The sequence below is a fragment of the Stegostoma tigrinum genome, chromosome 1, assembly GCF_030684315.1.
Source record: "Stegostoma tigrinum isolate sSteTig4 chromosome 1, sSteTig4.hap1, whole genome shotgun sequence".
Classification (NCBI taxonomy): Eukaryota; Metazoa; Chordata; class Chondrichthyes; order Orectolobiformes; family Stegostomatidae; genus Stegostoma; species Stegostoma tigrinum.
In genome coordinates this window covers 107,238,798-107,262,590 of record NC_081354.1, presented here as the reverse complement: position 1 = coordinate 107,262,590, position 23,793 = coordinate 107,238,798, and the positions used below count along the sequence as shown (strand labels likewise).

Genomic DNA, 23,793 nt, shown 5'->3' with positions numbered 1-23,793 from the left:
ATACGGTAGGATAGCGACAAAGCTTTGAAATTATGTATTTAACAGTAGCTGAATTTTTAGAATAGATGGACAAATGGAAGTAGAACAGTCTTGACAATAAAACAAGTAGTGAATATTTGGGATTGGCCCAGGAAATCAGGACATAGATCTAAGATCAAATAAGTTCTACCAAATAACAAAAACACACTTTTGGGGTGCCTTACAGCAACTAACAATGAGTCTGGCAGCATCTGTAGAGGAGAAAACAGTTAACGTTTCGGGTCCAGTGACCCTTCCTCTGAATGATGGAGGCTGGGAAAACGCCAGTTTATATGCGGAAAATTGGGAGGTGGGTGGGGTAGGGAGTAAGCGATAGGATAGCGCCCGAAGAGAGAGAAAGACAGTTGGACAGAGGAGTTACTAACCATCAGGCTGGGGAGGGTGAACAGTTGTTAATGGAGACTGTTAGTGGCTAACAACAGGGGCTGTGTAATGGCAGGCTATGTGGTAACAAGGCCTGGAGTTTGGGATGGAGGGGCTGGGACATGGGAGAGTTTAGGCCCTAAAATTACTGAACTCAATATTGAGTCCAGAGGGCTGGAGGTCACCAAGCAGAAAATGAGGTACTGTTCCTCCAGCTTGCACTAGGCTTCACTGGAACACTGTAGCAAGCAAGAGACCGAGATGTTGACCAGGGAGCAGGGTGATGCATTGAAGTGGCAGGCAACAGATAGTTCAGGGTCTTTTTTGCGAGTAGAACGCAGATGTTCCGCAAAGCGGTTGCCAAGTCTACGGTTGCCAAAATAAATATCACGTTAGACTCAGAATTGCACGATGTGACAGGGTTAATTAGTAATTTTCTGGAATCCATCAGGACAAAAAAAGGGATCATAACAACATCGTGATAGAATTCCGCATGAAGTCCAAGAAAGATGCAGTAACAAATCCACAATCAATGTCAATTACAGATCTCAAAAATGCAGCCCACAATTTTCAAAAAGGAGGCAGAAGTGACAACTAAAGGCCAGTTAGTCTGAACATACAAAACAGGAGCAGAAGTAGACAACTCAGCCCTCGAGCTTGTTTCACCATTCAATAAGATTGAGGTGAAGACAGAAGGATCTTGCAAAGGTATAAGGATTGTTTAACTGGTTGAGCAAGGTGGCAGCAGAGGGAACATAGTGCAGGAAATTTTACATTATCCACTTTGGCAAGACAATTCAAAAAGCAGATCGTTTTCCAACAAGGTGAAACTAATAAATATTGGCAAGAAGAATGATTTGTCCATAAGGCACAAACCTGAGTTAACATAGGACCAGCAAGCAATTAGAAGGATAACTGGCAAGTTGGCTCATCGTAACAGAACTGAAATACAAGGCAAGAAAGTTTTGCTGAGGTCACACATGGAGTACTGCATGTAGTTTTTGTTTATCCTTGTGTAAAACCTTATTTTCCATTCCCAGGCACAGTGAAGGATCAGCGTATTGATTCCTTGGAGGACAGTTGTCTTGTGAATTGAGACTGCGCAGAACATCCCTACATTCTCGTACGTGGAATAGTGTAGGTTAGATGGGCTTGAGATCGGTATGACAGGTCAGCACAACATCGAGGGCCGAAGGGCTTGTACTGTGCTGTAATGTTCTATGTTCATGTCATGAAGAGGAGTCACTGGATTCAAAACATGAATTCCACTTTTCTATCCACAGATGTTACCATTTAGGACTGAGTGGAGGAGGAACATTGTTTATTGAGGGCTGTGAATCTTGTGAACTGTCCATCCAGAAAGCTCAGTCATTGAAAGAATCCAAAACATTGTCACTTAATTCTTTTGTATTCAATGAGATAGAATAGGCATGTGCAGTTGATGTAGAAAGTCAGTCAACATTGCACTTATTAGCACAGCAGGCTCAAGAGGCTACGTTGCCTATTGTTGTTCATGTTTCTCGTAAAATTTCTGTAAACTATAGCATTCATCCCTCTTTACCTAGGTTCAGATTTCATCCAGATAGCAAAAGTAAGGTGGGAGGAAGCTCAAAGGTGCATAAATACCAGCACAGAACAGTTGGACTGGATGGTTTTACTCATCCCTGTGCTGTAAAGTTTTAACTAACATGCTGAGAGGAGTTGCAGTTGCAATGTTTCTGAAACTTACTAAGTTCGATCATAATCCCCACCCAGAACTCTGCATCAAGTTACTACAAGAGCCTAACCTGCTCCATCTTCATCCCAAGTAACCCACTCCAACACAAAAGCTGTACTTCCAAGTCTCAACTTGTTAGTAAACAGTACTAAACAGAGTCTGTCCCTGCTCTACTTCAGCAGATTTTTAAGCTCTTAACAGTTACGTAAAACGTTCTGATCACATGAAGCTACAAGGTTGTCAAAACTGAAGAATCAAATTACAAATTACAATCAGGACACTTGTAGAACTGTGTACGTTAAACTCAATTTCAGAGGTTTTCAATGAATTGCAAAACTTTCCTTTGTTTATTACCAACAATACCATCAGCATCTACCACTTACAACAAAAATATTCAAATAAAACAAAATTCAATTTTGTTGAAATAGTTTACAAGTTTGATTTTTGACAAAGAAAAATTTGGAATGGCTTCTTCCACTGCATTATGAAAATTCAACTTTAACCTTACAAAATAGTTAAAGTAATTTGTATAAAATAGTTTGCTTGCTGGATTCCACGTGCATAACTACTTGACAAACCTGGATGGCATTTTCATCTGTTCCACCCCTGTCCCGACGTCGGCCCTCCACACGAGCAATGGTAATTAACTGACCTCCAATTACCTCTATGGACCCAGACAACCTTCTGAAAAACAGATTTTAGATTTAAGGTAGTGCAACAAATGTATCCTCGTTGATTTCCAAATAAGGAAGTACCAGCAAATTAAAATTTTATCCAAAACATCAACCCCAAACATATCATCAGATAAAATTCACTCCTGATGAGGCTCATAACAAATTCAAGCAGCGCTAACCTAACCAAAGGTGAGCTAACCCAAACATTTTTTAGCAGTAATGTTCACTCAATTAAAATAGGACAAAAAGAACAAAAATCACATCAAACAAATCTGTTCTTTTTATGCCAAACTCAAGTTATGTTTCCATTTTTAAAAAAAAATCACTCCATTTCACCAGAGGTAATCCAGTTTTCTACAAAACGTCTAAGGTGCCTTTTCAAGTGGTATCATGAACATTTACTCCAGATATTAATGGCTTTTTCTGAAACTGTTTTCTGATCATTAATTTCCTGACCACAGATAGTGCAATAACTTGCATTTATAGTGATGTTAATGTAAAAAAAAATCCCAAGGTGCTAAACAAGTATCAACCAAGAATTATGATGCATTGACCCTCCTATTCAATGAATTGCTGCATAATGATAAAAAGTCCTCTAGTTTAGGCTGATAGAGTGGAAATGCTGCTCTTTGGACAGTCAGTGAACTTGATGGGCCAAATGGTCAACCTACCACAGGGGATCCTATAATTCCCAGGATTCTCTACAACAAAATTCAACACCAAGTACAACAGTGCTCATCTTTGACCACAGATATTTCACCTCAGCATCTGTAGCTCGAAATGTTTTCTCCAAGCTCAATGCAAATTTTGAAACACATTTCAAGGAAGTGTTGTTCTAAAATTACAAATTGTTTACACTTTACAAATGAGCAACAACCACGAGATGTTAAAAGTAAAACTTCCACTGAAGATGTCTTTGCTTAAATTCTGACCTGTTGGGTGGAGGTCCTGCCCGGAAACGATTTGGAGGAGAAGGGAAGTCCATTTTAGGGGGTGGCACCTCTGGTTCTTTCTCAGGATTTCCAGTTCTGCCCTGTTGTACCTGAAAAATTTAAAATTTGCACCATTACTGAAATTTTAAGAACAGTCAAGCAAGTTGAGGAGATTGTACAGGTCTTTGTAAAGAAACAGAATAAAACACGTGAAATGTTTGTCAGGTAAAAGTTCAAATGTGGCAACTTTGAGGTCATCAATTTGAATCAGAGAAAGACAAGCAAAATATTTTGATGCTAAGAAACAATCAGCTTTAGAGGAGCAAACAAAATTAGATACTCATATGAGCGAATCACAAAGCTTTTGCGCAAGCACAAAGTTTAGAAAAAGCTAATCAAACTGATCTTGAACTCTTGGTGTATGAAATAAATCAAGAAACTTATACTTCACTTATCTTTGTCAAAACCCATCTAAATAAGTGCACTCAGTTCTGGACAATGAACACAATGAAATGAAATTGATCTTGAACAAAAACAAAAAAGTTGTTGGAAGAGCTCAGCAGGTCTGGCAGCATATGTGAAGGAGAAAACGGAGTTAACATTCGAAGGATCACCAGACCTGAAACGTTAGCTCTTTTTTTTATCTTCATAGATGCTGCTAGGCCTGCTGAGCTTTTCCCAACAACTTTGTTTTTGTTCATGATTTTGTTCAGTATCCGAAGTTGTTTTGGTTTTTCTTCAGATCACATGGGATTCAGGAAGAGCTTGTCAATTAGATACAAAAGTCGGTCTGATGACAGGAGGCAGAGGGTGGTGGTTCATTCGGACTGGGGACCCGTGACGAGCAGTATTCTACAGGGATTCGTGCTGACTCCACTGTTGCTCATAATTTATTTAAATGATTGGATAAGAATTTAGGAGACATGGTTAGTAAGTTTATAAATGACATCAAAATTGTTGGTGTAATTGACAGTGAAGGAGTTTGTCTAAGAGTACAAAGGGATCTTGATCAATCGAGCCAATGGGCCAAGGAGTGGCATATGGAGTTCAACTTGAATAAATGTTTTACCAAAATGCAATACCTCACAAGAAAGGGCAGGACTCAGAGTTAATGGTTGGGTACTAGGTAGTGTTGTCAAACAGAGACACCTAGGAGGTTCAGGTATGTAGTTCTTTGAAAGTTGCACCATAGACAGACAGGGTGGTTAAGAACGTGTTTTGCATGCTTTAACATCAGAGCTCTGATCTAGAGTCATTTAGACACGAAATGTTAGCTTGCTTTCTCTCTATGGATGCTGCTTGACCCGGTGATCTCTGGCATTTTTTTTCATGCAGATTCCAGCATCTGCAGTAATTGCTCCTAAAGCAGTCTTTTTTGGACTGGAAATGTTAACTGTGTTTCTCTCTCCACAAGCACTGAAGAGAGTCGATTTTCTCCTTTTTTTTAAAAAATTGTTCTTATTCCAGAGAAATGTTCCTTTCTCATCAAATCTGTGGGTTGACTTATCTATTTGTTTCTAGTTCCAGTCAGGTGAGCTGAAAAATCTTTTTCTTTGACTCACACATTTGCTTTTACTTTCTCAGCTCTGAATAACAAAGCTGAAACCCTGACATAGAGGTGATCTATTCCCTGAACTACTCTGAATGAACTCCTTTTTTCTAAAAGAAACTACTCTTCTAACAACTGTCAGATCTTTTGACAACTGAATTTAAAAGATTTTAACTAACTTTTCTTTTCAAACTGCTCATTCCATCTAATAGTTTCTTTTTCTCTTTGGTCATAAACCCAACAGCATAAACCAACTTCCTATAACACTCCAGGAGCCCTTTAGTGCTCTGCTTTCTGACACATACTGGTTTAAAATCATGGCTCTGAAAGGACTGATCTAGTTAATTATGAAACCCCATCACAAAAATAGACAAAACACATTTGCCCAGTGGGGGAGGAAGTGAAGAGTTGTCAGAGGGAGGGGAGTGGGGGAGTTGCGACAAGGACAATCATGAGGATTTTTTGATTTGAAAAAAAAAAAGTGTGGTGATCAGTATCTTAACTGTTTGTGATGTGCATTATGGACTTGCACTTTAGAACTGTAATCTCAATGAATACTAACTGTAAATAACAAAGTGTGGAGCTGGATGAACACAGCAGGCCAAGCAGCATCTCGACAGCACAAAAGCTGACGTTTTGGGCCTAGACCCTTCTTCAGAGAGGGGGATGGGGAGAGGGTTCTGGAATAAATAGAGAGAGAGGGGGAGGCGGACCGAAGATGGAGAGAAAAGAAGATAGGTAGAGAGGAGAGTATAGGTGAGGAGATAGGGAGGGGATAGGCCAGTCCAGGGAAGACGGACAGGTCAAGGAGGCAGGATGAGGTGGTAGGTAGGAAATGGAGGTGCAGCTTGAGGTGGGAGGAAGGGATGGGTGAGAGGAAGAACAGGTTAGGGAAGCGCAAACAGGCTGGGCTGGTTTTGGGATGCAGTGGGGGGAGGGGTCGAGCTGGGCTGGTTTTGTGATGCAGTGGGGGGAGGGAAAGAACTGGGCTGGTTTGGGATGCGATGGGGGAAGGGGAGATTTTGAAGCTTGTGAAGTCCACTTTGATACCATTGGGCTGCAGGGTTCCCAAGCGGAATACGAGTTGCTGTTCTTGCTACCTTCGGGTGGCACCGCTGTGGCACTGCGGGAGGCCCATGATGGACATGTTGTCTGAGGAATGGGAGGGGGAGTTAAAATGGTTCGCGACTGGGAGGTGCAGATGTTTGCTGCGAACCAAGCGGAGATGTTCTGCAAAGCAGTTCCCAAGCCTCTGCTTGGTTTCCCCGATGTAGAGGATGCCACCTGGTGTGGCTTCCTCTACATTGGGAAAACCAAGCAAAGGCTTGGGGGCCGCTTTGCAGAACCCGGTGTGGCTTCATCTACGTTGGGGAAACCAAGCGGAGGCTTGGGGACCGCTTTGCAGAACCCGGTGTGGCTTCATCTACATTGGGGAAATCAAGCAGAGGCTTGGGGACCGCTTTGCAGAACCCAGTGTGGCTTCATCTACATTGGGGAAGCCAAGCGGAGGCTTGGGGACCACTTTGCAGAACACCTCCGCTCGGTTCACAATAAACAACTGCACCTCCCAGTCGTGAACCATTTTAACTCCCCCTCCCATTCCTCAGACAACATGTCCATCATGGGCCTCCCGCAGTGTCACAATGATGCCACCCGAAGGTTGCAAGAACAGCAACTCATATTCCGCTTGGGAACCCTGCAGCCTAATGGTATCAATGTGGACTTCACAAGCTTCAAAATCTCCCCTTCCCCCACTGCATCCCAAAACCAGCCTAGTTCTTCCCCTCCCCCCACTGCATCACAAAACCAGCCCAGCTCGACCCCTCCCCCCACTGCATCCCAAAACCAGTCCAGCCAGTCTCCGCTTCCCTAACCTGTTCTTCCTCTCACCCATCACCTCCTCCCACCTCAAGCCGCACCTCCATTTCCTACCTAACCTTATCCCACCTCCTTGACCTGTCCGTATTCCCTGGGCTGATCTATCCCCTCCCTACCTCCTCACCTATACTCTCCTCTCTACCTATCTTCTTTTCTCTCCATCTTCAGTCCGCCTCCCCCTCTCTCCCTATTTATTCCAGTTCCCTCTCCCCATCCCCCTCTCCGATGAAGGGTCTAGGCCCGAAATGTCAGCTTTTGTACTCCTGAGATGCTGCTTGGCCTGCTGTGTTCATCCAGCTTCACAGTTTGTTATCTTGGATTCTACAGCATCTGCAGTTCCCATTATCACAAATACTAACTGTAATTCTGTTTGTAGTTGAGGCAAGAGGAAGGGGTTCAAGACCCATTCTCAGTCGCTTCTGTTTCTCACAATAGGCTTTCCAAGTTTCTTCATTGAACCCATAATTGAAGTAATCAGAAAGATCAGCACCTTAAACAGATGAAACAACCACATGAGCAAATAGCACTACAATTACAGTTACTTATGGTCAATTATTTTTCTTTCATTTGCACAGCTTTTGAGCGAAGTAAACTAACAATACATTTCATTTGTTGAGAATTTAATAACTAATTTCCAATTTTTACAAATTTGAAACAATGGTAATAATATCAATACTTAGAATATAGAGACACCAAGTTTTAATACATACATCTAAATATTCCCAAGTGATCCTCTCATCAGTTGAATATGAATTCCGTACCTGGCTTCCTCCAAGGCTTATCTTCGAAAGAATCCAAATCTATTTCTAAAGCTGGCATTCCATTGATGTCACCAGGAGCATCAAGATCAACGCCTTTTCCAGCTTTTGTTCCTAGGAAATAAAATTTTCAAGTTTGACGCAAGTAACATTTAAAAAGTTGAAAATTAAAAATACTTCAACAAAAAGAACATTTTTTCCCATATACGATTGAATGCTAATCAGTTGCAGTTCTCTGCGTAATTGACCCAGAGGCAAATCAAATCTAAAAAAAAATTCAAAAACTGCTCTATTCCATCAAGTGATTTGGATGTTGTTCAGTCTCAAGTAGCTTTAACATGTCATAAAAGAAACCTTTCATAGGTTTTAATGCTCTATCATTGATATCAAACAAAAATAAAAATTCCAAGGCACTGGAGTTACGGAGTCACACTGCACAGAAGCACACTCTTCGGTCCAGCTCAGCCATACCGACCACATATCCCAATCTGAGCCAGTCCTCTTTGCCAGCGTTTGCAACATATCCCTCTCAACCCTTCCTATTCATACACCCATCCAGATGCCTTTTAAATGTTGTAATTGTACCGGCCTCCACCACCTCCTCTGTCAGATTGTTCCAAACATGCATCACCCTCTGTGTGAATGCTGCCCTTAAGTCCTTTCCAAATGTGTCCCCTTGCACCTTAAATGATCTCCTCACCCTGGAGTAAAGAGCTTGGCTATTCACCCTATCCATGCCCCTGACAATTTTATAGTCAGAGGTCACATCACTCCAGGGTACAGTCCAACAGGTTTATTTGAAATCACATGGTTCTGGAGTGCTGCTCCTTCAGCAGGCGAAGGAGACTTTACCCGAAGAAGAAGCAGTGCTCCGAAAGCTTGTGATTTCAAATAAACCTGTTGGACTACACCCTGGGGTCATGTGAATTCTGACATTTCCCCCTCCCCCAGTCCAACACTGGCACCTCCACATCATGATTTTATAAACCTCTAAAAAGTCATTCCTCAGGCTCTGATGTTCCAGGGAAAGAGCCCCAGTCTATTCAGCCTCTCACTATAGATTAAACCGCACCACCACCACCAGCCCCCACCCCAGTCCCGGCGACATCTCTGTAAATCATTTCCGCACTCTTTCAAGTTTAACAACGTCCTTCCTACAGGAGGGTGGCCAGAATTGAACGCAGTATTCAAAAAGTGGTTTCACCAATGTCTTCTACAGCCTCAACATGACACCCCAACTCCTATACTCAATACTCCAACCAATGAAGGCAAGCCTGCCAAATGGCTCCTTCACCATCCTGTCTACCTGCGACTCCATTTTCAAGGAACTATGCTCCTGCACCTCTAGATTTCGTTGTTGACAGTCCCTAGACCCTACCATTAAATGTCTAACTCCTGCTCTCGTTCGCCTAATCAAAATGCACCTGCTGTACGCGCAGATAATCTTCCTCACTGTCCACTACACCACCTTTTTTGGTATCATCTGCAAATTTACTAACCATGCCTCCTATATATTTACATAATTAATTGTCACCTCTTCAAAAAAAAACAATCCAGTGAGAAAGACACGATTTCCCATGCACAAAGCCATGCCGACTATCCCTAATCAGCCCTTGCCCTTCCAAATGCATGTAAATCCCATCCCTCCAAGTTCCCTCCAACAATTTGCCCACCGCTGCCTTCAGGCCCACCAACCTATACTTCCTCGGTTTCTCCTTACAGCCTCTCTTAAGTAATAGCACCACATTAGCAAACTTCCAGTATTCCGCCACCTCACCTGCGTCCAATGATAAAAATTTCTCAGCAAGGGGCCCAGCAATTTCTTCCCTAGCTTCCCACAGAGAGTTCTGGGAAATACTTGATCAGATCCCAGGGATTTATCTACCTTTATGCTTTTAAAGACCTCCAAAACATCCGCTTCTCTCGGATGAGCACAGTTCAAGACATCACAATTTATTTCTCCATGTTTCCCCGCTTCCATGTCCTTTTCCGTAGTAAATACTGATGCAAAATATTTGTTTGGTATCTCACCCAGCTCATGTGTTTCAACACATAGATCTTTAAGGGGTTCTATTCTCTCCCTAGTTACTCTTGAGCCCTTAATGTACTGATAGAGTTAAGGAAAATCCAAAAAAAGTTTCTGTTTGCCAAAGTTATCTCATGCCTCCTTTGTGCTCTTCTGACCTTCCCCTTAAGTATATTCCTACTGTCCTTGTAGTCCTCTAGAAATTCACTCGATTCCACTTGTTTATACCTGATATAAACCTCCCTCTCTTTCTTGACCAGAGCTTCCATTTCTCTACTCATCCAGCATTCCTTACATCTATCAGTCTTGCCCTTCACAGGGACAGAAACTGACTGTCTCTGAACTCTCACTCTTAAAAGGTCTACCACTTCCCACACCATCTTTTTACTTGCAAATAACCTCCCCCAATCAACTTTTGAAAGTTCCTGTCTATTATCGTCAAAACTGGCCTTACTGCAATTAAGGACTAAATTTTTTTGAATCAGTTCTATCCTTTTCCATAATTCTATCAGTTTTACAATAGTTATGATCAATGGCCCCAAAGTTCTCTCCTACTGACACCTCGGTCAATCGCACAACAGAAGATGAAGTATTGCTCCTCCTCTAGTAGGTATCCCTGCAAACTCAATAAGAAAGCCTTCTTGTACACACTTAAATCCTCCCCATCCCAGCCCTCAACACTATCAGTCCCAGCCTTTGTCTGCAAAGTTAAAATCCCCTAGCATTAAAACCCTATTTTTGTTGCAGATATTGGAGATCTCTTTACATGTTTACTTCTCAAAATTTCCCGCTGATGTGTTGGGGTCGGAGGAATTGGGCGAGAGGGGAAGAGGCCAAGAGAATCTTATTGTACAATCCCAACAAGGTGATTATCACTTTTTTTATTTCAAAGTTTCACACATTTAACTTCACTGGATGACCTCCCAGGAACATCTTCCTCAAGTACAGCCATAATGTTCTCTAACCAAAAATAGCACACCACCTCCTTCTCTTGCCTCCCTTTCTTTCCTTCCCATAACATCTATACTCTGGAACATTTAGCTACCAGTCATGTCCATCCAGGAGCCACATTTCTGATAGCTATGACATCTCAGTCCCATGTCAACCATGCCCCAATTGCTATCACTTTAGTTCCCACTACCTTACACCTCTCATTAGTTTAAAACCTTCCAAGTAGGCCTTGCCTACAAATTTCCATGGAAGGATGATATTGGTCCCAGTTCAGGTGTAAACCGTCTCTCTTCTACAGGTCGTTTCTACTCCTTAAGAGATCCCAATGGTCCAAAAAAATGTGAATCCTTGCTCTTGTACCAGGTCCTCAGCCACAAATCTATCTAGTCTATCCACCTACTTGCACTGTCATTAGCACTATGGCACTGATAGTCGTCCAGATGTTACTACTCACGAGGATTACTTTTAACTTCCTGCCTAGCTTCCTATATTATTGCTGCAGAACCTCATCCTTTTTCCTACCTGTGTCATTGGTACTGACATGCATAATTACCCCTTGCTGGCCTCTCTCACATTTCAGAATACTTTGCACTCTCCAAGGCATCCTTGACTCTGACAGAAAGGAAACACACCACACTTGATGTCTCACTGACAGCCACATAAACATCTGTCTGTGCCCCAGATTAGACAGTCCCTTATTAGGATTGATCTCTTGGAACCTGACATACCTGTATTTACAGTACAATCACAGTACCAGAAACCTGGCTATTAGTGCCACATTCTGAGAGGCCATCAGCCCTACAGTCTCCAAAACAGGATAAAAACCAAAAGAACTGCGGATGCTGTAAATCAGGAACAAAAACAAAAGTTGCTGGAAAAGCTCAGCAGGTATGGCAGCATTTGTGGAGGAGAAAACAGAGTTAACGTTTCAGATCCGATGACCCTTCCTCAGAACTGATGGTGACTGGGAAAACATCAGTTTATATGCAGCATATGATGTTTTCCCAGCCACCGGACCCGAAATGTAAACTCTGTTTTCTCCTCCACAGATGCTGCCAGGCCTGCTGAGCTTTTCCAGTAATTTTGTTTTTGTTCCAAAACAGGATGCCTGATTAAGGTGTGCAGGAGAGTCCTGCAGTACCAGGTTGCCTCTTCTATCATTCCTAGCAGTCAACCATCTATCTGACTGCATCTGTGGTATCTCCACCTCATTGAAACTGCAATCCATCACAGCTCCTTGCTCTTGCAGGCTCTTCAGTGTCTCCAACTGCTTTTCCAATCACTCCATATGGTCCAATAGGATTCATGACCAAAGATAATGGGAACCGCAGATGCTGGAGAATCCGAGATAACAAAGTATGGAGCTGGATGAACACAGCAGGCCAAGCAGCATCTTAGGAGCACAAAAGCTGACATTTCGGACCTAGCCCTCGTCTACGTGCACTTCAGTAAAGCCGCTGACAAAGTCCCTCATGTCACACTGGTAAAAGAGATGAAGTCACATGGTATCAGGGGTGAGCTGACAAAATGGATACAGACTGGCTTAGTCATGGGAGATGGAGGGCAGCGTTGGAAGGATGTTTTTCAGAATGGATGGTTGTGACTAATGGTGTTTCATAAGAATCAGTGCTGGGGCCCCTGTTGTTTGTGATGAAGGGTCTAAGCCCGAAACGTCAGCTTTTGTGCTCCTAAGATGCTGCTTGGCCTACTGTGTTCATCCAGCTCCATGCTTTTATCTAGGATTCGTGACCAAACCTGCTTCCTACAGACATAGTCTTCAGGAACATTCAAAATCTCTCTGATCTTCCACATCTGACAGGAAAAGCATTTTACCCTACTAAAAGCCATTTCTGCCCCTTTTAACAATCTCAGACACTGAAATTACCTAAACACAAACAACACTTTGATCAAAATACAGCAGCATTAACACATTCTTAGTTTGGTCTTTTATTAAAGGACACAGACGAAGATAAACAGTTTATAATAAGTTGCTTGAGTGACTATAGTTGCACAAGGCTTTAAAGTTCTGTTGATTTGATAAGTTCTACTGCTGATGAAAAAAGTACTGGAAAAGCTACAATGTATAGGACTTTGACTACTTCCTGACCTATATGATTTGAAAAACTAATGTTCAGGTTAAGTGCTGATTGCATAAAAAATTTTTAGTGATATCCAATCATTAGGTTAGCAAAACAGCAAGTGCATCAATTGGAATAATGCACAAAATTAACCTTGCGTTCCAACTAGCATTCAGTACCAACCCACTTTAGTCTCCTTTGAGCAAATTACAAAGATGGTAGAGAACTCTTTGCTTCATGGAGACCCAAATGGAAACTGTGAACCAGGTAATGGAAAATATACAATTAAAATAAATTCAGCAAGGAGGAGAAGGTTTTCTATACATAATTGAGATTTTTTTTGTTCAAGGTACTCTTTAATACATTGATGGTCTCACCAGCTTGGTTTCTACTATTAATAATTTTACCTCAGTATCCCTAAATACTTTGTAATTATGCTCAAGGGGCTACATAAATTGCTCATTTTCAAATGCTACACTGCAATGTTAGCAAAAATCAACCAAAGACAATTTACATCAGGATTTACAAGTTCAACAACTAAAGTAAATCAATTTAAATCTAAAAGGACCCAGAATTCAAATGTGAAATGTAATGTTGATTTTCAACAAGCAAGCACAGTTCTGAAAAATGACCAAGTGAGGTTATGTACTTCTCCAGTGGTGGTAAGTGGACAGGAAAGAATAAGGATCTTTGCCAAGCCACTCTTAATAGATGTTAGTAGCCAGTTATGCTGTTACTCTTTCACTTGGCTGCATTTGACAGTAGCACAGGGAGAAAAAAGTAGATAAGGCTTCTTACCTGACCCATAAAGTCTTCCTGAGGACTTAATATTGAGATTTACAGGTGTCACTCCATAGCTATTGGACGGAAAATATATTTCAATTAAGACTTCACATGTTTGCTTGATATTCTTTACTTGAATTTAATTTAAAATTTTTTTTACTTTAGTTTACCTTAGCTTAGCAACGCAAATATTCAACTTCAGATTTTACTTTGCATTAGTTTATTCATATAAATAAGCACTAAAGTTCCTGTTTATGAGTTTCAATATAAAGTTTGTAAGGAAATTGACATACAAAAGGAACCTCAATTATGTGCTGCTTTCCTGAGCATGTTTCCAAGTAAACACCAGCTGTGATGGCCTTGTTGCACATCAATGAGTATTTATTTGTAGAAAAGGTCACACTATGTCAGGTTTGGCTTACATAGTGAAGGGAAAAGATTTCGCCAGTTCTCTCTGGTCATGAGCCTAAAATACAAATCTGGCCTAAAGCATTACTATTGGTTTTAAAATGGAATTTGGAAGATGGCATCAGAACATGATTTGACCACTATTTTGATTTGGCTATTGCTGAAAAGAAGATCCATTTTGTCAAATCTTTTCATCTTAAGATGCGAGACAAAAACCCACATTTATTTGACGCAACAAGTGGTGACAACCATTCACCGTTTCATTTCCAAGGGTAACGCCTGACCAGAGTCAGAGTCAATCTGCCTGGTTTGAAATTTAAACAAAGCCTGGCTGTAACTGTCAATCAGCATTTATGGTACATTCTCTATCTATATAAATGAACCCATGATGGTCCACTGGCCAATGAATCAGGGCTGTCCAACATATAATATAAATGTTGGTTTTCTTCTACAATTGGTATTTTTAGGAAATGCCCTGTTGCAAAGCTCTCATTCAACCTGTTAAATGAGAGCAAACCAAATCAAATGCCTTTGAACTTCATGAATGCCAAGGTCATTACCAACATCTTGGAGGTCCACTGAGGTTTGATTGGACAACTTTGAAATCGATGGCAAGTAGCACATTCTCTGATCTTTCAGCTATAACGTTCAAGTCAAGTTTGTGACAGAACAGTCATCAATCATCTAATTCAGGCATACATGCTCATTATGAGCCAACAGGGAACAGCTTTCCAAAACAGGGGTCTCAGCAGTGAACTCAATGTTCAGCCCTGATGTACTGTCACAATTAGCAATGCAGCGGCTCACCAAAGTGATGAAAGAATACCCATCTGTCTTAAATAGGTCACCACTTATTCTGAGATAATACCGTCCGATGATAAACTCTCCCGTGAAGGGAGACAACCTTGCTGCATATACTTGTTAAGCTTCCAGAGAATTTTCTACGTTTCAATAAAGGTCTCCTGTCATTTTTCTAAACTCCACTGAGTACAAGCCAAACTATATATCCAGGATCATCTGTGTGTGTGTGGGGGGGGGCTTGATTTTTCAAATGTCTGACTTATAAAAATTTATACTCATCAACTTGATCTCCTTCAGGGGTGTAACTTTAAAGATCTAATGTATGAATAGATCCTGTATTCACAAATAACTCCCTTACATTGTCCTGAATTACGTCCTGACTTGCTAACAAAATCAGCTTGCAAATAGACTCAAGTACCGAAGGCATTCGCAACAATGGGACTGCCTGTATATATTTCCTCAATTCTCTTAAACCTCTGCAGTCCTTGGCGTGTAAGGACTCAGAGTACTCTTATAATGAAAGTCAAGGGTTTTGACCCAGTCACAAAGAAGGAACAATATAATTCCAAGTCAGGAAAACGTGCAAGTGATGATATTCCTATGCATCTGCTGAGATGCCCTTTGAGTCAGTAGAGATCATGGGTTTGGGGCATACTGACAAATAAGGTTGGCAGGTTATTACAATGCATCTTACTGACGGTACATACTCGGACCACCGCGCTTGACAGTGAAAGAATTGAACATTGAAGGTCATGGATGGACTGCCAGTCAAGCAGGTTGCTTTGTCTGGGTTTGTACCAAGCTTTTTCAGTACTGTTGGAGTTGCATTGATCCAGCTAGTGGGGAGCATTCCATCATACTTTCGACTGGTACCTTGTAGATAATAGAAAGGCTGTAGGACGTTAGGTGGTGGCTTACTCACCAAAATTCCTCGTCACTGCCCTGCTTTTGTAGCCATAGTTTTTAAAATTGCAGCTCCAGTTCAGTTTCTGGTCAATGATATACCCCAACTTGCTGACAGTGAGGATTCAACAATAGACGGTAACGCCAGTCAATGTCAAGTGTGCAATAACTAGATTCTCTTGTTCTCAATGATCATTGCCAGGCACCTGTGTGGTGCAAATGTTACACGTCTTCAACAGTATATTCATATGGGACTCTGCTGATTGAAACTTAAAAAGGAGAGGTGATCTTTCTCTTTGGGAGAATGGGAGGTGATGTTTCTACGATGGGAGATTCCAGGGCCATACAGTACAAGGAGTGCCAATTTAAGACTGAGAGGAGGAGGAATTTCTTCTCTCAGAACAGTCTTTGGAGCTACTTGCAACAGAAGCTGTGGGGGCGGAGACCTAACACATTTATGCCTGCGATACAGAATCTCTTCATCAGGAGAGGAATCAAGAGTTATGGGGAAAGGGGCAGAAATGTGAGGCGTGTTAGATCAGCTAAGATGCTATTAAATAGGAGAGCAGGTTTGAGGGGTGAATGGCCTACTCTATTCAAATTATTTCTGCTCTTAATTGGAGGCATGAATGGTAGCCCCGCTTTGTTGTATAGGGACACAACATTTCTCTCTATCAAGAGCCATGAATGTACTGAACATTGTGCAATCCCCACTTTCGATCTTGTGGTGATGGAGAGAAAGTCATTGATGAAACAGCTGTAAATGTTTGGGCCAAGGACAACACAGAGGAACTCCTGCAGAGATGTCCTGAAGCTGTTAGATGACTGACCTCTAACAACAATAACTATCTTCCTTTCCGCCAAAAATGATTCCAACAGCAGAGACTGCTCCTCCTGATTTCCCTTGGTTCCAGATTTTCTAGGGCTCCTTGATGCCATTTTGGGTCCAATACTGCCTTTATGTCAAAAAGAGGGGTTCAAAGACAAAGGCCATCATCACTGACTTCTCAGTGGAATTAAGGAAGGGCAAGATGCCATTTATCGATGCAACTTCCACGTTAAAATAAATGTCCTGGTCACCACCACAAATTGAATTGAAAATTCAGAAGGGCCAGAGGGTACTCAATAAACATGATTTCTTTTAAAGCCTTTTGGTTCCTGCTCAGAATTGCAAATAGAACAAATCCTGAAAAATAATCCAGAACCGATTTACTCATCCCAAGGCACAAAGGTAGTGAAATATTTATATAATACATAAATAAACATAGGAACTTACGTGTACTGTGGTGCTCCAGTTTTAATATCACCGATGGTTACTTGAACATCATCATCATCATCATCACTATCACTGTCACTTTCATCCTCCCCTTCAGTTGTAGGATTCTAAAACACAAAGATTAAAATTGCTAAAACTATACTCAATATCAAGCATAGCATTTTCAAACTTTGGACATTCCCTTCTCCTACTGCAAACGTAAACTAAAAGCTCTACCTACTTTTGTGTATTTTTAATTTCAAAACATTAGTCACTATGTTGTTATTCGTCAGGCCAACTGGTACAATACTGAAGAATGAAGTTAGTCCCAAGAGCTCCCTATTCCAAGGGTTTTCAACCAGTGTGGTACGCCATAAAGGCTGTCCTAAGTGTGCCCTGAAATTTTCTACAAAATCTACCAAAAACCAGAAACAATATTCAACCTAAACAAATCTACAACTCAAAGCTCATGATTTTTTTTGGTTGATAGTAAACAAGACAGAACAAGCTAACATTAGCACATGTAGCAAGATCGACCATTTCCACATTTCTTCCATTAACGGAAATAAAATACATTTTGCAAAGAAGTGGGGAAGTTGGTTGTCAAAGAGGCAATTCCTCTACTTTCAGTCATTGACAAGACATCTGAAACCAAACAGTTAAAAATTTAAAACTGCTCAGAGATAGTATGGAGTGTTATCTTGCCTTTGCATTTTCATGGACATGAGATATTATTTGCCTCTATCAATATTTCATTTGCAGAGAAAAGGTGGCAAATTCTATGATGGCACCAAGCTTAAATGCCACTTGCAGACAAACCAAACATCTCTTGTAAACAAAGTGCTTCAAGTGTTGAAAAAACAAAACATAAAGCAGACCCAACATTTGGAGCACGTGCAGATACTGGAAAAAAAATTGGTGGCTGAGCACTTAGCAAAATCAACAAAGCCCCAATACCATTGCCAAAAGCTTAATCAATCAGACGTGATGATTAAAAAAAACCTTCAGTGTAAGTGTTAGGTACTAATGCAGCAAGACAGAGCAACAAAATTCCACTCTCTGATAACACACTTGAAACTGTGAATTGGCAATATGTCAAGTGACCGAGGAAGTGCTGCAAAAGAAGTTAACTGCTAATGGACAGTTTGCTTTGGTGGTGAGTTCACCAATATAAGTGGTCCCTTCCAGCTGCTGGCCAACATTCTGTATTTTGATGGAAAGTCCATTTCGGAGAATGTTTTATTTTGTAAGGAGCTACCAAGTCATGCAACAGGTGAAGAAATGCTTGGGTAACATACCTACTTGAAGGAAAATACTTACCTGGGCCATGTTTGGAGCATTTATATTGACAAAGCATTGGGGAAAACCAAACAATTTGTTAGTAAGCTCAAAAGAGCAAAACCTGCCACTCATGGTAGCTCAGTGGTTAGCACTAACAGCACCAGGGACCCAGGTTCAATTCCACCCTCAGGCAACTGTCTGTGTGGACTTTGCGGCTTTCCTCCAGATGTCCCAGTTTCCTCCCACAGTACAAAGGTGTGCAGGCTCGGTGGATTGGCTATGCTAAGTCGCCCAAAGTATCCAGGGTTGTGTAAATTAGATGGATTAGACATGGGAACTGCCCGGTTACAGGGAAAACGGTAGGTGAAAGGGTCTGGGTGGGATGCTCTTCGGAGGGGTGGTGTGGACTTGAGGGTTCTATGATTGCATCTCTATAGTGAAGCTCTTGGAATCAAAACAATGCCACCAATGTTAGCTGTGTTATTAGATTGAGCCATGAAAATCATGAACTACATGAAGTCACGGTCAATGAAACTACATTTGTTCACTACTATATATGCAGAGATAGGGGGTGAACACCAAGAGTTTACTCCTATTCAGTTGGGGGGCGGGGGGGATCTCTCCCATATTCATGAGCTGCAGAGAGATCTGACAGAGTTTTCAACAATGTATGTGCAACTTTAAAAAAGAAGAGTTGCTACCTGACGAATACTGGTGGGCTAAGATGGCATATCCCTCTGACATTTTCAGCTGTCAAAAAGAGCCAAATACTAAAATGCTGCCGAAAAACGAGATGATCCTGACCATATAAACTTCAAGGTTTCAGGTCAAAACTGGGATAGTGCCACGAGACCATGGCAGGGGATTCACTGGAGATGTTTCCACTATTATCATTGGTCACAGGACCAACATGTGCAACCAATCCAAGGTTCTGTGCATGGTGTTTAGTACGGGAACACCAACCACGTGTGGACTTTTGATTCTAGAAGTAGCTGCTGCACAAGGATCTTGAAGGCCCGAACAGCCAGAGAGAATGCTGGCAGGAATGCTCTTAAAAACACTGCAAGTGAATTCTACAGCCCCTTGGCAAATGTACATGGTATGACAGGATGTATTAGTTCAGTCAATTTTGATTTGAAAATGATATTATTTTCTAAAAACAAAAAGAGTACACAGCCTATGGATGGACCGCCTAATGAAGTAAAACTTTACAGCGATTTCTTTTACGTGTTTTGGCTGACAGTGGTGCATGAACATCAGATAATTGCTGGCCATGCATCTGCCACACTGCTGCCACTTCTGATAAACAAGGTCTCGGAGCTAACATTATGAAAAACAACAGAATTGATGTTCATCGGTGGAGCAAGATTTGCAGGTGGCCCTCCCATAAATTCCTCCCTGGATCAAACAGTTCTGTGCGCATTGGAAGGAGCAGGCTTCCCACTAACCCAGGAAATTTCCATTTACTCTACTTTTTTCCAATCCATTACGTATCTGTTCAATTACTTAATAAAAACAATACAATTTAAAATAGTGTTACAAATATGAAATGTCATCTGCAAACTTCTGTGGAACAGATTTAGTTAGCAATAGGAGTTCAGCAGAGTTTGGATACTTGCAGTCAAAGAATTTGTTCTGGTGGATTTGAAATATTAAAGCATTTGATCCTTCTTTGGCTTTGTGCAATATGTTACAAAGTTCTCAATTAAGTCTGTAACCATAGTAAATGCACATAAATATGAGCAGTCAACTTGGCCGAAAAAAAAAAGTGGGTGTGCTGCGGAATTGTTATATAATGAAGAAGTTTTAGAATCGATGCCCAAAGCTGACAACTATTTTATAGAAATAAATGCAAAATACAAGTAAAACATCTGAAATAAAATCTTCTTGGTTCTGAAGGGTAATTTTTAGACAAGAAACATCAACGTATTTCTCTCTCCACAGATACCTCACCTGAAGAAACGTCTGTTTATATGGCTATTTTATGCATACTACTGAAGAGTTAACTTTATTTTCCCACACTACACAAAATATCTAAACCTTTGTAGATACAGAGAAATAACTTCGCTGGGTGTTTTCAAAATATTAACCATTAGTATCTGTTTCCCTAATAACTTCATTTCTTATATTAAACCATCTCAGACAAATATGTAGCACTATATACAAACTGAAGTCTGTTTTTAAAACAAAGCATAACAAATTAAACTATTTTAGACTTTAGTCTGAATAATCATATTCTATCAATTAGATCAGAAAAAGAGAAAATTAACACAAGCTCAAACTTGAAAGTAAAGCTACACATTGAAAGCAAAAACCACAGGATTTCAAGACAGTTCAGAAATCAAGGAATAGCTGATGAGTGCATTCACCAAAACAAAACTGCGAATGCTATAAATCAGAAACAAAAAATAGAAATGGCTGGAAAAGCTCAGCAGGTCTGACAGCATCTGTGAAGAGAAATTATGGTTAGCACATTGGGTCCAGTAACCCTTCTTCAGAACTGTTGAGGAAGGGTTACTGGACCCAATGTGCTAACCGTAATCTCCACAGATGCTGTCAAACCTGCTGAGCTTTTCCAGCCATTTTTGTTTTTGTCATTGCTAATGACAGCAATTTGTCAGATTCACCAGAAACATAATAAATCATGAAATTTAAGCAGTAAACAGAAATCTATAATGTTTGAAGCCTTTGCAAAGTCTGAAAAGTATGCCTCGGACAGGTTCTTTTTCTACAAAATAGCAGACAATATATATCTATATAGCACCATTAACTTAATGAAGCATTCCATGGTATTAAACAAGAGGCTCTATGAAACGAAAAAATATAGCGATAAGCAACATAATTAAAAGTAGAAGAGCAAAGATTTGCTGAAAGCAGGAAGTTTTAAGGTGTATTGTTAAGGAGAAGAGAGAGGTAGACGGGTTTAGGGAAGGGACTTCAGAGATTAAGACACTGATAACCAATGGAGGAATAATTCAAACACGGAATGCACAAGTGGCCAAAGTGAGAGGAGTGTAGCTCTCTTGGAGGAACATAGGGCAGAGGAGAGTTTCAAAATAGGAACTGGCATTGTGAGGCAAAATTTGAGAATCCTAAAGATTCAGTCCAAAAATGCAGCTCCTTCTCAGCAGATGATCAATAAACACTGGAGGGGGCAAGCAAGACTGAGATTACCAGGAAGTCTCTTAAAAAAAAACTTATCCCATGTCAAATTGTAACTGACACCACAAACTCGCCACATGCCTCAGTTGGACTTTCAAAATCTGATTATGAAAAGTCAGAGATGCTTTTGTATTTCAAATAAAGAGTTGAGCTTATTCAACACTAACGCAGACAAAAGTTCAACAGGCCCTATTAATAAAAACAATGGTGTATATATTCATCTATTACTAATAAAAGGAAAACTGCAGGCAATGCACCTGCAACTTCAGAAGTACTTTCCAATAGCCTATATAGGCCTGATCATAAAAAGGGGTTTTTTAGAAAGTTCCATGCACTGTAGCTATGCCAAACTCAGCGACACACCTAGCAAAGACATGCAATCATTATAAAGTGAATACACATGCTACTGTTTCTTGTACTCTCTGACTGATTGTGATCAAGGGAAATTCAACTGAAGCTCTCAAGAAGGGCTTACATTATTATTTGAAAAAGGTTAAAACCATGGAGAACAGCATCAAATTAACTGCTCATTTGGAGAGCCATCAAATACCTCCTATGCTAGAGCCGTTTTGTGATTCCCTCCTACTCTGTAATTAATTTGCCCTGCGTTCCATAGATTCTAGCTATGTGTTTTCCCATTTCTTTAAAAATTTAATTAGATGGTTATTGAATTAAATGTTATCAATTTTAGTTCAATTGTGTCAGAGATATTAGGAAGTGCAGATGCTGGAGAATCTGAGAATACAAGGGGCAGAGCTAGACGAACACAGCAGGCCAAGCAGCCTCAGAGCAGCTGCAAAGCGGACGTTGTTTCAGGCCTAGGCCCTGCTTCAGAAAAGTTTTCTGGAGAACGGTCTAGCCCCGAAACGTCAGCTTTGCAGCTCCTCTGAGGCTGCTTGGCATGCTGTGTTCATCCAGCTCTACACCTTGTTATCTTAGTTCAATTGTAAACCATTTAATTCCTCAACATGGTAAGAAAGTATCAGATAAAACGTGCAGAATCAACTTGTTGAATTGAAAAAGCTCAATTCTACTCAATAATCAAATGAAACTAATATTACGCTTTCCTACATTGGTGGGTTGCCTTAAGAAAACTATTCCTTTGTTTCAGCTTCTCCACTTCCAGGGCACAATGTCCTCTCCTTACACCTGCCACGCAACTTATCCTAACCAGAAACTACCAATCTGCAACAGGAATGATCTCTGATGAATTCAAATGAATGGAATTGCCACAGCAACAACTGTGACGGTTGCTGACCTATTAAATAATCCTTAAGTATCTCTAAGCTGCACGTTCAGACACAGCAAAACTTAATACATCGTGACAACATAGTTGACCTGTGCATTTAACACATTAGTTTGAACTTAACACCACAATGTGGTCCATGGAAATACAGCAAAAAAATTCTACAAAACATGACGTATCACAAGTAAAAATGAAGTAAGGGGCAAAAGCCAACAAAGTAATTCCCATTCAAATGTTATATTCCTCACTGTAGTTAGCTGATGGCAGAAAGAACAGCTGCTTTAAACAGATCAACTACTAGAGTTTCTTGTCTCTTCAACACTAATATTTTCTTGAACCCAGTTACACCGCCCACTTTGATGGTCTGAAGTCAACTCAATACTCACCGTTCTCATCACTCCATTCCCCCGAGTTTCTTCCGTAGAGTCTGGAGCAGGTGCATCAACACTAAAGAGAGATAAATCATTAATATTCTAAGATATGTTTCATATGAAACAGCACAGCCTTTCAAAACTAGACAAGCACAAAAGTACAAAGAAAAGGAAACCATTTTTCAACCATGAACCGAGCATGGATGGGTAATTTACATTCAGAATTTAACACTTTTGGTGGAACAAGATTAAATATTGGCTAAATACTTCGGAATGTGAAGTGTCAAAGTACTCACTTTTGAAAAGGTATATGCGGGTTTTTGATGGAACATACACTATAAATGAGTGCACCTGCTCAACTCAGTTCTGCTCAGAAGTCAGAAAATTGTGCAACCTAGACTTCAGAATTTCAATACAGGAGTTGTTAAGGCTGACCGAGGGCTGTTTTATAGAAGAGGTTTTTTTTTTAAAACAGAGAAAACAGTTCAGTGTTTCGCTGTCACAGTCAAAGCAAAATATCAGCAGCCATTACTACTCTACTGCAACTAATAGCAACTTTGACAGTAACTTCTAGACTTTTGCAGGTGTCCAAATTTCCATACGGAAAATGAAACCTTC

The 23,793-nt window shown here is 40.7% G+C and overlaps 1 protein-coding gene across 4 annotated transcripts in view; it reads right to left on the bottom strand.

Annotated features, from left to right (window-relative positions):
* fip1l1a (FIP1 like 1a (S. cerevisiae)) overlaps nucleotides 1–23,793 on the bottom strand; it is a 102,508-nt gene that overhangs the window by 67,194 nt on the left and 11,521 nt on the right. For all 4 annotated transcript variants that reach the window (XM_059647815.1, XM_048526105.2, XM_048526181.2 and 1 more), the window contains 7 exons: nucleotides 23,191–23,251; nucleotides 17,137–17,243; nucleotides 13,764–13,822; nucleotides 7,914–8,024; nucleotides 7,512–7,642; nucleotides 3,726–3,835; nucleotides 2,698–2,803 (listed from right to left, as the gene is read on the bottom strand). In XM_059647815.1, the coding sequence (XP_059503798.1) occupies nucleotides 2,698–2,803; nucleotides 3,726–3,835; nucleotides 7,512–7,642; nucleotides 7,914–8,024; nucleotides 13,764–13,822; nucleotides 17,137–17,243; nucleotides 23,191–23,251 (685 nt within the window). The remainder of the gene's footprint in view (nucleotides 1–2,697; nucleotides 2,804–3,725; nucleotides 3,836–7,511; nucleotides 7,643–7,913; nucleotides 8,025–13,763; nucleotides 13,823–17,136; nucleotides 17,244–23,190; nucleotides 23,252–23,793) is intronic.